The sequence below is a fragment of the Neovison vison genome, chromosome 14, assembly GCF_020171115.1.
Source record: "Neovison vison isolate M4711 chromosome 14, ASM_NN_V1, whole genome shotgun sequence".
Taxonomy (NCBI): domain Eukaryota; kingdom Metazoa; phylum Chordata; class Mammalia; order Carnivora; family Mustelidae; genus Neogale; species Neogale vison.
The window spans coordinates 25,487,726-25,503,752 of NC_058104.1; the positions used below are offsets into that span (position 1 = coordinate 25,487,726).

At 51.6% G+C, this 16,027-nt stretch overlaps 1 protein-coding gene across 3 annotated transcripts in view; it reads left to right on the forward strand.

Annotated features, from left to right (window-relative positions):
- SNX29 (sorting nexin 29) overlaps positions 1 to 16,027 on the forward strand; it is a 480,282-nt gene that overhangs the window by 402,303 nt on the left and 61,952 nt on the right. For all 3 annotated transcript variants that reach the window (XM_044233549.1, XM_044233551.1, XM_044233552.1), the window contains one exon: positions 239 to 379. In XM_044233549.1, the coding sequence (XP_044089484.1) occupies positions 239 to 379 (141 nt within the window). The remainder of the gene's footprint in view (positions 1 to 238; positions 380 to 16,027) is intronic.

Consider the following 16,027-nt stretch of genomic DNA (forward strand, 5'->3'; position numbering starts at 1 on the left):
TCTTTTTTTAAAAAAAAAAAAGATTTATTTTAGAGAGGTTGGGGCAGAGGGAGAAGGAGAATCCCGAGCAAACTCCATGCTGAGTGCAGAGCCCGGCGCGGGGCTTGATCCCACCACCCCGAGATCAGGACCTGAGCCGAAATCGGGAGTTGGACGCCCAGCCGACTGAGCCACCCAGGCGCCCCTCCGACGAGAGCTTTGAGGGAGGTTTACATTTTCTCTCTCCCTCTCTCGCCAGGTCTACATCCGGATAAAAGACGACGAGTGGAACGTCTACCGGCGGTACACAGAGTTCAGGAGTTTGCACCACCAGTTACAGAACAAGTACCCGCAAGTGAGGGGCTACAGCTTCCCACCCAAAAAGGCCATTGGAAACAAGGTACTGTCACCACGGGGAACGGGGCAGCTCACGCGCCAGGGCCTGATTTACACACACGTGTGCTTCTGTAGACCTGTGACTCAGAAGTTGGCTGACACAAGAACTAGGGACAAAGAAAGCAGTCATAATTCCGTCACTCAAAGACAAGCACGCTGTGTTTTGTTTGGGCGTGTCCTCTTAATTCTCTAGGGCGGGGGTCGCCAAGCATGTCCTGTTATAGAGCCAGAGAGGAGTTATTTTTGGCTTTTGTGGACCCTCCCTCCTTAGCTGAAAATACCCGGCTGTGCCCTTAGAGTGTGGAAGCAGCCACAGACGGTGTGGGCGCAGGTGGGCGTGGCTGTGTGCCAATAAAACTTTATTCGTAAGAATAGGCGGCGGCTCGATTGGGCTGATGTTTCATGGTTTGCTGACCCCTGTTCTGGACCAAGGAGGTATTTTCCGGTTTTTGTCTGTAAATTGTCCTGATGCTTATCTGGACTCACGAATATGTGGGGTTATTTCCCAATGAAGCTTTCTCAGAGGACCTTATTTTTGATACACCGTTACTTCCCTTAGGAAGGTGAAGAATTGTTGGTGGTGTAATTTGTTCCCAGGGAGTCCCGCAGGCACCTGAGAAGGGAGGTGCTAGCCCTCTACCAGTGGTTGATGAGTGCTCGTTCCTCCAGAATGTGTTTGGCAGCTTTCTGTATCACGGTACTGAGGGCTGGAGCCCAGGGCCCTGGAGGACAGGCCTGGGCCTGGTGCGGAGACTCACTGTGTGCATAAGCCTGCGGGCACCATTTTGTCATCCCTCACAGTTACCCCTCTTGGCCGCGCTAGGAATCATGTGGGACGCTTCATGAAAGCTTCAAAAGCTTCTGAGATCTCTAGTCCCCACCCCCCCCCCATTGCAGTGAGGCAGGGGCCCTGAGGAGTCGCAGACATCTCCGGGGTTTCCAGCATGCACCCCAGCTGGAGAACCCCTGGCTCTGAGCCCGGGACCAGGCGGTGACAGGTGCACAATCCACTATGTTAACGAGCTCAGCAGGGACAGTTTGGCCAGAGGAGGCAAGGTCTTGACGCTGCCGAGGACCGGTGAGAAGCTGGGCCTTGTCGTAAGGGGAATCTCTGTACTACCGCGCTTCGCAGAGCGTGGGCCCTGACCAGCAGTAGCAGCATCATTAGCAAGGCTGATTTCCAGGCCCTGCCCCAGACCTACTGAAATACAAGCTCTGGGGCTAGTGGCCCAGAAATCTGGGTTTCGGTCTGTGTGGTGCTGGTGCCCAAGCAAGCATGAGGGTCAGGGTGCTCCCACGTTGACGGAGCTGTGTGGCAGCTTCCACATGTGATGCATTTCCTAGATTCTCAAAAGAGGCACCTTGCTACGGTCTCCTTGGATCTTTATTGCCAAAAACCAGACCAAGAGTTTCCATAACCGCTCCCAACACTTGGCAGTTCCCCAGGGAAAACTCTCACTGACTGTTCTGTTTACATGTTCATGGATTTCTGGGCTCAAACCAGATTAGAAACCTGATCGTGTCAGGGTCTGCTAGATCTTAATTTCAACAGTTAGAAAGCAGGTTTGTCTGAGGCCTAGGATAAATGTGTCATGCCATTTTGTTTCCTGCAGATAAGTAGAGTTCAGCCCATAAAAACAGACGACTAAGAAATTCTACACTTGTTCGTAGCAAGAAGGACAATAATTCTTATGAAAAGAGGGGAAAAATTATATACTGATTTAATCTAATGACTTGCGAGCTCATACAAATCTTGGGACCCATCCAGAATGTCTTAAAATGTCATAAAACAAAACTCTGCCTAAGCAACTTATTATCGTTATAAGATGCTCTCATTTTCAGAAGGCATTATACTGAAGCAGCCTTTCCGTGACACCTTCTCTGGGGAACACGGCCTGTCTCTATCTCACTAAAGGAGATAGTACAGGGCTGAGCTGGGAATATTCTGGTGATGAGACCTCTTGTGTTTTTGCCTCTAGTGGCTGCCGTATGGCAGTGGCAGCCACCGAGTGGCCTAAAACTTAACTTTTATTATCTTGCCATTCATGGAGGTTGGAAGTCGAGAATCCATCTCACTGGGCTGAAACTCGCAGGGTGTTGGGAAGGGCCTCCTTCTTTCTGGAGCCTTCAGAGGGGAATCCTTTCCTCTTCCAGCTTCTAGAGGCTGCCCTCATTCATTAGCCTGTGGACTCCTGTGCCTTCCAAGCCAGCAACCACGTGACTCTGACCTCGCCTTTTGTCACAGAGCCCCCTCTCCTCGTGTGACTCTCCCTTTTCTAAGGACCCTGGTGATGACGGGGGGTCCACCGAGATAAGCCCCAGTAACCTGCTAGCTCAGGATCCCTAACACATCCGCAGAGTCCTTTGGGCACGTGAAGTGAGATACTTTCAGGTTCTGGCCTTGGGCGTCTTTAGTGGCCACACATGGCCACGTGCTCTCTCTGCAGACCAAAGCAAATGTCTCCCCACCTGGGATGTCGAGGCAAGCCATAGAGTTACCGCAAACTTACTGAAGACAAACCTCCCCCACTGCCACCGTCCAAGAGCAGGGACTGCGCTGACTTTCCCCTCTGGAGTGGGCTGTCCCCAGCCCTGCTTCTGCTTCTCCCATCCTCATCAGTCCTGGGACTGACTCTCAGCAGCAGTGGGCCTTTGCCCTGTGAAATCCATGTCAAAAGGGCACTGTGTGTCCCCCACCACCACCCCTGCCCCTGCCTGCCCCATACCCTTTTTGTGGATATGGGAGCTTGGGAATCAAAGGTACGGACTTGGTGGGCGTGACAGTGATGGCCGCCTTGTACAGATGCGCTGGGGAGCTGGTTCTTTACCAGATTGGGGTCCTACTCCCCATGGTCAGGAGTGGACCTGATGGTTTCCTCTGTGGCTCAGGGACCCGACAGCTCATGAGCAGTGCTGGGGCCTCTGTCTCTTGTCTAGCCTGCGCGGCCGTTTGCCTTTGAATTGGCTGCTTGGAGATGACCGTGCTTTGATGCCCTCTCTCCCTGCGCATTTGGCTGACTGAGACGTAACTGTTTCCCTTAAGTATACTTTGGCTGCTGCCCAGGACAGATCTGAGGGTTTATCTGATTTTCAAGGGCAGATTAGTCAGCATACAGGACTGCCACATCCAGCAAAGGCTCCTGATGATGTATGTTCAGAGTCAAAGCCCGCACTGGCCCCAACTGAGCCTATGGTCTCAAGGTACCTGCCCTGATAGCCTGAGGGCATGTTTTCTAGCGAGTTTTCATTCTAAATCGGTCCAAAAAGTCAACCATGTCCTCATCTTTTCCTTGACTGGGTCACTTCAAGAATGTCTCACTTGCCACTTGTACCATTAACATACACAAACATGACTTCTTTGTATGGATTGAGTTCTAGCCATACAGAGTTACAACCTTGCTACTATAAACCGTGGACCCATTAAGTGATTCAGTCCAGACTCCACAGAGCTGGACAGTATTCAAGGAAATACTAAGCAGAGTTTAGTTTTTTCATGTTTGCCATGTGAGTATCTTTCTAACCTGAATTTCTAGGTATTTCCCTAACACTGCCACCATGGTACTGTTCAGCTCTCATGATTCCCACAGGGGTGGCACGCGTCTTGAGCCACATTTCTGAGTGGGGTGAGGATAATAGGAGGGGAGAGTTATACCAGTTCAAGACCAATATGCCAGGTCCTGTGGGTCTCCTTTCTTAGAGTCCCAGTTCAGATGCTTGCCACCACCCCAATGCCAGCCTGGTCCTTCCTGGTGTGGGCATCCGCACGTTTCTGCTCTTGCCTGCCTACCCCTCCACTCCCACGCGGTGGCCACGGTGAGGTTTGTGTGACACAGACATGGTTAAAACCTGGCAGCTGCAGCCCTGGCGGTCAAGAGTCTTCGTGACCTTGGCAATGTCCCCGCATCTGTCCCACACTTCTCTCCTAGTTTATCTCCTGCCCCGCCCTCCTCCTGTATACCCAGTTGCACCGACCTCTGAGACTTCCATGCTCTTCTCACTCTCTGGCCTTTGCACCTGCTGTTCTCTTTGCCTGGACTGGCTTCTCCCTCATCTCTGCATGGACGGCCCCTGCGGTTCATTAGATCTCAGCTCGAACCCCACCCCCCCGGGGCCATCTTTCCAGACCGTCCTCATTAGTGCTGCCCCTTTAGTCACCCTCTGACCCACGACCCATTAGTCTGCTTTAATTGTCTCCTGGCACGTACCATCCATCCAAGTGATTGGCTTGTGACCTTGAGTAGTGTTGTGCCTGCCCTGGAAGTGGAAGCTGAGGACAGCGGGGCCTTGGTCTGCTCACTGCTCTCTCCCCAGCTCCCGGGATGGCACCTGGTGTCCCAGAGAGGCTCGTGGTCTGAGTTAAGGAATAAGTGAACAGGCATTAAGTGGAAAAATGTCCCCGCTCTTCTCTTCCACGTCACTGGGTCTCGGTGCAAATTCAAAAAAAACCCTGTATTCCCAAAGTAGGTAGAATAATTTCGAGGGTGACTTGGCCGGTTGCTCTCACCCCACTTGGAGCAAATGTGGTTTTCCCGCAGAGTGGGCCAGAAGCCGGCAGGCCTTTGCAGACCAGAGAGGTAGCTCTTTAACAGCTTGGGGGAGTTGCCTGGCAAGCTCCCCATCCAAATGGACTTCACCAGCCTGAGGGCTTGGGAAAAAAGACTCGTGTTTGGTGATTCTGCTCCAAGTCTGCACGACTGCGTGGTGAGAAATAGATTTGAGAGGCTGTCATTTCTTCTCAGGATAATGGAGTCCGTCTCTGAAAGTTCATTTGGCATTAAGGCAAGGCAAATCGCTTTCCCCGGAGCCGTAGATAATTCAACTTGTTGGAGAAATTATGCATTAAAATCCTCATTAAAAACACGTACACCAGCGTGTGCTGGTGGAACCGAGCAGGGCTCACCGAGCCACTGAATGCACCTTTGCGGCTCGAGAGACGCAGACTTTCATGCAGCCCTGGGGGAAGCGGGCCCCCAGCAGGAGGGCCTTGCAGTCATGGGAACCAGTGGGGATTTGGAAGACTGTCGAAGCTGCTGACTTTTCTCCATTTAGAAACACTTCTGGAAGGTAGGGTTGTCGTGTCAGGTGTCGGGGGACTGTAATGTGTAAAGTAAGGTCTCAGTCTTCCCGAAGTTCATGGCCTCGTGGGGCCAAAGACCAGTGAATGGGTTCTCGTGGAAGAGTCCTGTGATGGAGGGGAGGAGGGTCCCTCGTGCACTCTGGAGGGGGTGGTGAGCGGGGCTGCCTTCCGCAGGGGCAAAGTACTCAACAGGCCAGCAAGACCCTGGCGATGTCTTCCAGGTGGGAAAGCAGGGTCAGTTCAGGGGCTAACCTTTCCTTCTCTGGACCCTGTGTCAGCTTTGCGCTGCTGCCGGCAGAAATTACTGCAAACCTGGCAGCCCTAAGCAGTACACACTATATTATATTACAGTTGAGGAGGCCAGAAGTTGACATGGGTGTCACTGGCTTGAGGTCACGGTGTCAAGGGCTGCGTTTCTTTCTCGAGGCTCTCAGGGAGAATCCCTTCCCTTGCCTTTTGCAGCTTCGAGAGGCTTCACACCTACATCCCTTGGCTCCTCCTCTCTCCAGTGCTGCGACTCTGTGGCCATCCTTGCATTGTGGGGAGAGGTTCTCCACTTAGAAGGCGTGGGATTAGCCTCGCCACACTACATCGAGCGTGCCAGATCTCACTGGAAGATGTGGGATTAGACTGGGCATGTCTGGGTAACCCAGGGTAATCTCCCCGTTGGGGACCCTTCTCTGAGTCACCTTTGCAGAGTCCCCTTTGCCCTGTGCGATAGCTCATTCACAGGGATTAGGGTGCGGAAAGGGGAGGGATGTTTCTGCCCACTTCACGCTTCTCTTTCCTTGCCTGGGGTATGGGAACGATGAGTATTACTTTACAGACAGGGAGAGGGAGGCGCAGGGAGGTGAAGTGACTTGCCAACTCTGAGAATCAAACCCAGAAAAGAAAAGGCTCCTCCTGCTTCACTAGCTGTATGGCCCTGGGCACGTTACTTCATCTCTCTCTGCCTCAGTTTCTCCTCTCCATACCGCTTCCCTCTAGCGGCATTGTGAGGGCTTGCGGTAACCTCGGCAGAGTACTCGCGGCAGTGCCCACACAGGGTAACAGCTGGGGGCGTGTTTGTGGAAGGGGCGCACAGGCTGGCAGTAAGGCAGAGCTGGCCGACAGAAGTCGTCGGCCCCAAGGATGCCGTGGGCAAGGCTGACACGGGGGCCTGTCCAGAGCCCTCACCTCCCGCACCTCCGTGTACAGTCTCACGGGCCATCGCGTGCTGGGTGCGTGTGCCGCGGGGCCTCGGTATTCGGTCCCGTACCGTGGGACTCCTGTCAAGTCCCATCCCAGATACCTTCAAGACGAGGAAGCCGGGTGCAGAGGCTGGAAGCATCCTGCCCGAGGTCCTGTAGCTGCGTCAGGAACGGAGTCGGACGCCTGCTAATGAAGCCCCACAAAGCGGTGCCCGGCTCTGGGAGGTGGTGATGCCTGAGGAACACATGACAACGGCTCTCTGTGGAGAGATGGAAGACCGCAGGGGACTCTGCTGCAAGTTGCATCCTGGGGCAGAGGATCCAGAAGGCACTGCAGATTTGGGAAAAACAGAAGCTCCAGCCCACTGAAGCCCTAACCTCACCCTTGTTTCTCATTTGACACTCTGCCAAGCACTGTGTAAACAGTCGTGGTACTTACTGCGTTAAGCGAGAAGAAGAGGGAAACTAGACTCATTATACATCACACATTTGTGTATCTCTTTAATACAGTCAGAGCCCCTAAAGATCTTTTCCAGGAGAGCTGTTGTTGAAGTTGTCTTGCCGGAGAAACCGTCTCAGGAGAGGAACCTCGGGGAGCCGTGGACTTGGACATACATACATATGCAAACACGTCTGTGTATTTAATGAGGGGGGCTTCCTTGGGAGTACTTCTTTGAAATATCAGATTAAAATCCAGTAGCAAAATCAAGGTCATTTCATGAACAAATAATCCAGAGCCGGCAACAAGAAGTGTATTTTCTCTGTTCCCATCCTGTGTGTTCTCTGCAGGTAACGCGTGAAGAAGTTGAATCCAAGTTAATCATTTTAGTGATTGGGGCCAGATCTTGTAGACGCCACTGCCTCCAGGAAGCCCTCCCCAAACTCCAGAGTGTTAGCTGACCCTCCGGAGGCTGCCTAATGGCAGCCTTCTTCTCTCTCCCCACCAACCCCCGTGGAATTAGAGCAGCACCCGGCCTAGGGAGTCTTTGTCTTTCCAGCATCGCACGCGGTGCCTGGTGCACGGTGGGTGCTGAGTGAAACGCGTTTGATGAACACTGGAACTCATGCCACCTAGAAGCTGCAGGTCAATGCCCGAGTTGTACAGTTCCCAGTTCCCTTTCTCACCGCCCCCGCCCCCTTCTCACATACCTGTCTCTCTGGTCATTGTTCAGAGGAAGAGTGACACAGCACAGCGAATATTTGCATGAGACTCTGAAGAAACTTCCCATTCACCATGCCTGGTGACAAAGATGAGTTATCGGACCCATCGGGAGTCTGGCCTTCCCCGTTCACCAGCCGGACGGGGCGGGCTCCCTGTCCTTTGCCCGTCTCAGGCTGAGCGCGAGGCCTGCCTCCAGCGCCGCAGCGGGGAACCCACTGGTTTGGAAACTGACACGAATTACAAGACCCTTGACTCTCTGCTGGGCATTAAGTGTTGTCCAAACTATTTCTGGGGCTGTTAAGTTACTCGTATGTCTTTATTTAATCCCTCTTTCTAGCTCTGAAGGCCTTCTGATTATACTTAACCCCACGTTACATCTGTTATTTCCCTCACATTTTTGGACAACTGATTAAAATCGCAACCTAGAAGAGTACTTGTCAGCTCTTACTCTCTTCTTGAATAATTGAGAATAATTGCTACCTCCCCCTTCACTGCTGCCATTAACATGTGATAACTCTGTATTACGGTCTTGATTCATCTTCAGCAAGCTAGAGAAACCTTTTTAGTTTTTCAAGTTGCCGCCATGGGTCTGCAGGGTTCCAGAATCCCTTGTGTATGGAGGAAGCAATCCCCTTCCCCTTGACATCCTCCCAAGCCGTTTGCATTTTTAGGAGGCCCCCAGCACAGAGGTTGGGCGTTTGGGCTTTGGCATTGCACCGGCCTCAGTTGGGACCCTGTCTCTGGTACACACCGATCGTGTGACCTCTGCATGTCATCCTGCCCCCGTGATGCTCTATTGTCACAGCTGTCACGTGGCTTGAGGTTGCTTGCATCCTGGGACCTCGTGATAATCCACCCGGCACATCCTAAACCCTCAACTGTTGGCTTTTTTAAAAAAAAAGGTCTGCAGAGAAGGCTCTTCAATTTGGTTTCCATTCTCTTGTAACTTGTCATAACTCAGGCATGGGCATTCTTTCTTCCCCTCTCCTTCCTCCCCTCTTCATTCTTCTCGATATGGCTTTGTTTTCTTTCTTTGTCTTTGTTTTCTTCCCTTTTTTTATTATTTCAAAAATTGCATTCTAACTGCCTCTGTCTTCCATGAGCAGCACGGTGGATTTGCACAGAAGGAGCGCACCTGTGTGAACAGCACAGACAGCAGGAAATAAATCACTGGCAGGGCTCCAGGCCTCCGTCTGTAACTCTCCCCACCAGGGGGGCCATCCTCCTTCTATCCGATCCTTGAATTAGTTTTGCCCTTGATAGGACTTGACGAAAACGAGATCATAGAGCATGGACTCCCTTTTACCTGGCTTCTTTTTCTCGGTGTTTCATCTGTGAGATTCAGCCACACCATTCCAAGTAGCAGAGGGTTCTGGCCTTTTTCATTGCTGTGTAGTATTCCATCATAGGGATCCATCACAGTGTATCTTTTCCACGGATGGGTGTGGGGTGGCTTCCAGTTCGTCTCAGTTACACATACCACTGTAGTTGATGTCCTCTCCTGGATGTCCTCGCTGGCTTCTGTGGGTCTGTTGGTGGGAATGGAATTGCTGGGTCCCAGGGATCCTGTTTGTCCTCCTTGTCTCCAGGCTGTGCTCCGATGAAGGTGGCTGCCGCCTCATGGAGCCTGCTTGCCTTCTTTCTCAGCTGCTCCCAAATTGCTCTGGAAGGGGGTGGCCCCAGTTGTTCCTTCCCAACCACGTGCACGAGGGATTATACAGTCTCAGCAACATTTAGCTTCACCAGACTTACAACTTCCTTATATTTTGTTAACACGACATGTACAGAGTGTCCGCTCATGGCTTTCACTCCCATTGGCCTGATTACAGACAAGGTTGATGATGGGTTTATGTCTTGTGGCCGCTCTTCCCTTTCTTGCCTGTCCATACTGTGTGGGCTTCATTCCTCTGGAGATTTTGTTTCACAAGTTTTAGGATCTTGTTTTCCTGATGCTAACCTTTGTGCATTGCTTTAAAAAGATGTAACTCTCACTGCCTCCTCCAAGAAGCCCCTCTTGCTGCTTGTCTCTCCTTCCATGTGCTGCTTCTTCCCTTCACAGTCCCCCCAAGGCTTCAGCACATACACTAAGTGCTGGCTTTCCTCACTGGACCAATTTTGCGGAGCAGCAAAACCCCTTGTCATATGCCACACAGCAAGACACTGGCATGGCGTCCTGGATCCACGATGGCCCCATCCATGGTTATTTCCATGAGAGAACACTAGGCCCCAGCTTGTGTTCCTCAACATGGCCCCACAGTCCCCCCACGCCAGGGCTCCTCTCTCTGAGCTGGGGCCCCGAGAGCTTTGAGCCCTGCTCCTGAGAGCTTCTCATCCCTGCCAGTTACCAACTACATTAAGCTTAGCTGCCCCCTTGGAACTTTGTCACTGTTTAATTTCTTGGCTCTGCTGCCTTTGGAGGGAAAGGGAAGTTCTTTTTTGTAATGAGTTTAGAAGCTTTTTTGAGTTAAGTGCCTGATCTCATAAGCTCATGAAAATGGAACTGTTTTGTATTATAAAGGAGCCCTTGATACTGGCTTTTAGCTCTCCCTGGCGAGCTGGGCAGCCTTCTTCCTAGCAGCAGGAAATAAACAAGCCCTTCTTCCCATCAGCACTGCCATCTTACTAAGAATAGCGGCCGTTCATTGAGTGCTAACTACATGCCAGGCGAGGTGCCAAGGACTTTGCCTGCGTGCTCATTTCCTCCCCCAGCATCCTGGTGGCCGAGGAGTTATTATCCCTTTCTCACCTCCTGCCGCTGTGCCTGTCCCCGTCTTAGATCGTGAACCCTCCAGCTCCTTCTTGCCTGCGGGCTTTGCTTACACAGTTCCTTCTGGAATACTGCGCCTTCCCACCGTCCTGCGGCAGGGTCTTTCCCCTCCGGCCAGCCTCAACTTCAGTTCTGCCTCCTCAGAGAACCTTTTCCTGACTACCCACATCAGCGCCCCACCCTTCCCCGCCGGCCCCCCCTTTCTGGCTTTCCTGGCCCCTTCATAGTATCCGCTGTAGTTGTTTGTTGTAGCGTGTCAGGGGGAGGGGGAGCCACTGAAGGATTTCAAGCACGAATGACAAGCTCTGTGTTCTGGAGACCTTACTGCCGTGTGGAAGATGACTTGTTAGGGGGTAAGTAGGAAGACTCTTGCCAGAGCGTGCGTGGACTATCTGTACCCGGGGCCAACAGGTTTGGGTTAGCGCAGTGCCATCCAGTCCTGTGAGAGCATCGTTAGCGGACCTGGCGAAGTGGGCTCTGACCAGAGACAGCGTCTTGCAGAAAAGACAGACATACGTATAGGGAACTGATCTCTTTGGTGTCGTGGTCCTGTAATCCCACCATGAACAAGGCCCCATCCCCAAAGTGGTCAGCAGGCAGTCCACAGGTCACGGGCCGCCTGAGATGAGATAGGTGTTTGGTGATGATGGCAGTCACAATGGCGGCAATATAATAAAGCCCTTTCTGCAACTTGGAGTCCACGTGCTCCCCAGCAAGGGGAGCCTGGTCTCTCCCTTTATCTCGGATTTCCTTGTGGCAACAGCTGACGGCAGCCAGCTGGAGGCTGGCCCTTACGTGGGGTCTGTGAGCCCCAGGTCACCGGCCTACCTTGCTTCTCTCATTTCCTAGCTCCTGAAGGCTTTTGAATTTGTCACCCCTGAAGCTGCGGGTAGACTCCCTGGAGGGGATGATTTTTCATGTGAGCTTTGAAGAAATAAGTAGAGAAGAAAGGGAAGCATGTTCCAGTTAGGAGACAAACACCGGCAGAGGAGCAGAAACATGAGAAGTTAATGGGTTCAGGTGTGTTGGATTCTTTGTGTCCCAGTGCTCCAGCCCTTTACCAAGGCAGCATCAGGGTCCAACAATGACTTTGGCCTTGGTTGTGGTCAAGGTGAGCGAGGTGCAACAGTAGTTGGATCCTGGGTCATGTGCTTTCTCAACACCTTGGACCTGCCCCTTCATGTTACGTCTAGGATATCCAGCTTTGGAGAACTGAAAAACGAGCATTCAGGGGAGTAGAGCATACTGGCAATGGTCAAGAACCTGAGGAGTGTGAGTTCTTAAGAGAAAGGCCCTTAAAGTATAATGAGGTACATGGAAAATTTCTTTAAATCCCAGATGAATGTTCTTTTCCAGATAGATGTAACTTTATTACTTTTTTTTTTTTTTTAATTTCACAAATCCCTTTGGGTATTTATTATACAAGAAGTCTTGGGACTGCTGAGGCAAATGAGATGTGAGATGTGTTCCTTGCTTTCAGGGAATGCACAATCAGTAGGGCATCTGGCAGATCACCCCATCCCTCATCAGGTGGTTGAGGAAGGTTTAATCAGGATTCTGTGAGAGCACAGGGAGGAATATATCATCGAGGATGCTTTCCCCTACATATTTTAAAAACCAGAATCCAATTATTTTTACTTTTAAAAAAGAACTAACTGGCTTGTATAACTGAGAAGTTTAAATCTCAGTTCAGGAGTGGCTGGATCCAGGAGTTCAGTGACATCATAAGATGTCATTATCTCAGGCAGTCTCTTTATCCTTTGCTCGCTTACTCGCTTGCTTCTTATTTGCCTGCCTGTCATTTTTCTTTCCACTTACCATTTTTCCTGAGCTGGCTGCGTTCTCAGAGGTGGATCAAGGGGTGGAATCAGTCCCATCCCAACCTCATGATCTGAGAATGGGAAAGGTTGATTGCTCCGGGGAGGATGGTAGTGCTGTCACCATCAGAAAGGAGAACGGGGTGCTGAGTAGGAGAAACCAGGGGAGCCAGCCTGCGGTGTGGGGAGGGGGAGAAGGGAAGGAGAGACACCAGAGAAACCCTGAGGAGGGAGGTAACACCTAAACTGAGGGCAGAGCTGGATCCAAGCTCTTGTGTGAGACGGGGAATTCTAGGCAAAGGAGACAGGCCTTTGGGGGCCAGAGTTTGTGGAGCAGCTCTACCTCCTCAGGCCCATGATGCCTCCTGAGAAACCATAGGCCCTGCATGCTGTGGGTGCACATGGCACAGTGTGTGGCCTGTGAGGGACGCGCTCAGAAGAGCCAGGTAGGGACAGTTACCTCTTTTGCCAGGCTGAGGAGTTCAGATTCTCATTCCAAAAGAAAGTTACTTGGTTTTTTGTTTTGTTTTGTTTGTTTGTTTGTTTTTAAAAAAATAGTTTTTGCCATTTTTTAAAAAGCCCACTGGGGAAGGAGTATGGAGGATAAATACCCGTAGGAGAGGCTGGCCCCGAGGGCTACACACATACCAGAGGGACGTCATTCACTCTGTCATCCATTCATCCCACAAGTGTTCCTTGAACGCCTCCTGTGTACCAGCCACTGAGCAGACAGCAGGGAGCTAAGTGGGTCAGGTCCTGTTTGCACAGCGCTCCCAGTCTGTGGCTGTGGTGGGTGGCTGGTGGAGCAGACGACGTGCACGTAAGCAGACAGCCAGCCAATTTCTAACAGTGTCGACTAATGTAAACTAGGGAAGAGAGTTGACTCGAGATCTGTCCTGGATGGATTACCCCAATCACAGGAGGTTTCAGCTTATGAGGTGAAATTAAGAAAAAAAAAATTTTTTTTTCTCTGTGCCACCAACCAAAAGTATTCAGCTCCCTTTGAAAGACATGGGTAAAGACAGAGAGGTGGTGGGTCTTCAGTGCCACGAACCGTCATTTGCACTTGACCTTCTGCCACTTGATGTTCGAAAGTGGCTTTGTGTGCTGGATAATGGATCTGTAGTTGGTTTTGGACAGGTGCATAAATCTTTGAGGGAAGTTAGAAAAATGGGCCGGCCAGGAGGACCTGGCATTCGGCTTCATCTTCATTTCCACCTTTAACTTCTCCCCCACCCTCTCCCTCTGTTCTCTCCTCCCTCCCATGGCAGGAAATCCCCACAAGAAGCACAAACCGCACTCTGGTATAAGCATTTTTCAAACTAGAGCAACAAATAAGAATGGTTTTGCTATCTGGGGCCTTCCCCTCAGTAATACCATTAGTGTTCAAGCAGGTCCGGAGAGCCGTAAATCAGGCCTTTCACCATCCACTTCAGGGACTCTGCCAGATGCCTCAGCGCATTGATTTTGGAAATAATTGGACATAACTATTTTCCCTTTGCCAATGGGTTAGGCTTCAGGGCTATGCTACAGGTGACTGATGGGTATAGCAATAATGCCAGCACCTAAGCAGAGCAAAAATGTCTGCATCTTTTCCAGATTCTGAAACAATGTGGTGAATTATCTCCTCCCAGGGATCCCCCTAGGTGTGTTGAGGCCACAGTCCAAGTCATTGGTCAGCACCACGGACAGCTCCACCGTGGCTGCCCTTTGTCTGCCTGTTTCCTGGTCTGGATGCAGATGGGAATCGATGGTTTCCAACAGAATGAGCCTCTCAGAGCACACCCCAGACCTTATGATCTAAAATCTCTCTATGGGCGAAGCCCTGGAATCTGTGTTTTTGAAGAGTTCTTAGATAATGCTGACACAGCTGGTTTGCATACCAGTGATTGGTGGCACTAACCCGAGGCCCAGGAAGAGGAAATGACTTGCTTGGTGAGGTATTCAGAGAGCCAGAACTTGAGCTGTAATGGGTGTACTTCTTCGTGATCTCCGCAGGCTCATTTCCTCTCAGTCTTGGGCTGCTGGGCAGAGGAGCGAAGAACACAGGGGTGGAGGTTTTTATGAGTTGGTGCTGGGCTTTCCAGCCCTAAATCTAGCTTGAAATTAACAATATCAAACAGGACCTCAAAGGCTTGTAAATCTCTGTCTGTCTATTCTTTCCCAAGGTCTTCCCACTTCAAGTGTGGTTTGGACAGGCACAGGAGCCTCACCTGAGAGTTTGTTGGAAATGCAGATGCTCAGCCCCTCCCCTCCCCACCCCCACCCTTCTGAATCAGATTCTGCGTGCTCCACATGAGTTGTACACATGTGAAATGTCAAGACGCACTCTTCTGTGTGCTTTTTGTGTTCCTCTCTAAGTGGATGGAACAATACACTTTCCCATCTCCTCCTCGTGCTCACCCTGATCCCCTCCAGGGGCCAACGTGGATGCTCAGGCTGTCAGGTAGTCAGGCTTTGAGCCGCACCTGTGGGTGGACAGAGTCACCGTGTGTTAAATTGGTCCATCGGGGTGTGACCCTGTCCAGGCTCGACATCCCAGGCTGCAGCGGGACACGCCCCAGCAGCCAGCCGGCTCAGTCCCTTGTGGCTTTCTTTGCTTCCCATCTGATACTTAATTCTGTTTATTCAGTTCATGCAAGCTGTGTTTAAGATGGTGAGGAAAAAGAGATGTGGGTCCTGCCCTCAGGGAACTTTTTTGGTTTAGCAGAGACAGACATTAAACATATCAACTGAAAGTAACCATCGAGAGGGGCCCAGTTTCCAAGCACAGTTTCTGTGTAAGCCCTGAAGCTGTAACACAGAGGACCCGATGCAGGGAAGGAATCCAGGTAGGGACGTTGAGACTGAGAGGGGGAGACTGTGCAGAAGCTGGCGGGCATACCACCCAGAAGGGGCGTTCTGGGCCAAGGCAGGCCTGCGGGCAGCTCCACACTGGATACCCAGCCAGAGGCTCACTTGCTTGCTCTCCCTGCTTCCTAGGGCCTTTCATCTCATTCACATGGAAAGGTGTTCCTCCTCGGTGCCAACTCAGAGTGTGCTTTTTCTCCAGGCTCAGGACTGCCTCTCACCCAGGCAGAGCACAGGTTCCGTACAGAAGGGCAAGGTTTGGAAGGGAGACCTCTAGCTCAAAATCAAGGCTGACTCAGCTTCTCTTTGCCTCCTCTGGGCACTTACCTCCTTGGGGACTCTGGGGTGTGGCGGGAGGTGGGGGGCTGGAGTGAGAGGCAGTGAAGGACGGCAGGGATCCTAGGGTTAGTGTACTTGGATTTGAATCCTGATGCCAGGGTATGGTGGCCTGTTACATCGCTGTGCCTTGGTACCTCCTATGTGAATATTCTGGCATCTTTCCCAGGAGCTTGCTGTAAGGATTCAGTGAGGAAATGCAGGGAACAGGCTAAGAATGCAGCCTGTCTACAGTGAGCGCTCAGAAGCCACTGGCAGTGGGAGGAGGCCAGTCCCTGGACCACACTTCCCTGTGAATGCCATCCCTCCCCTCCTCCAGCTTCCTCCCCTCCCCACAGTGGGCAGTGTGCCATCCTCACTCCCAGAGGGGTCTGCTTGGGACCTCAGCCTGATGCAGCCCTCAAGTTCCTATTCTAGGGTGTAAAGATGAGTCCTGGGGATCGATGAACAAGA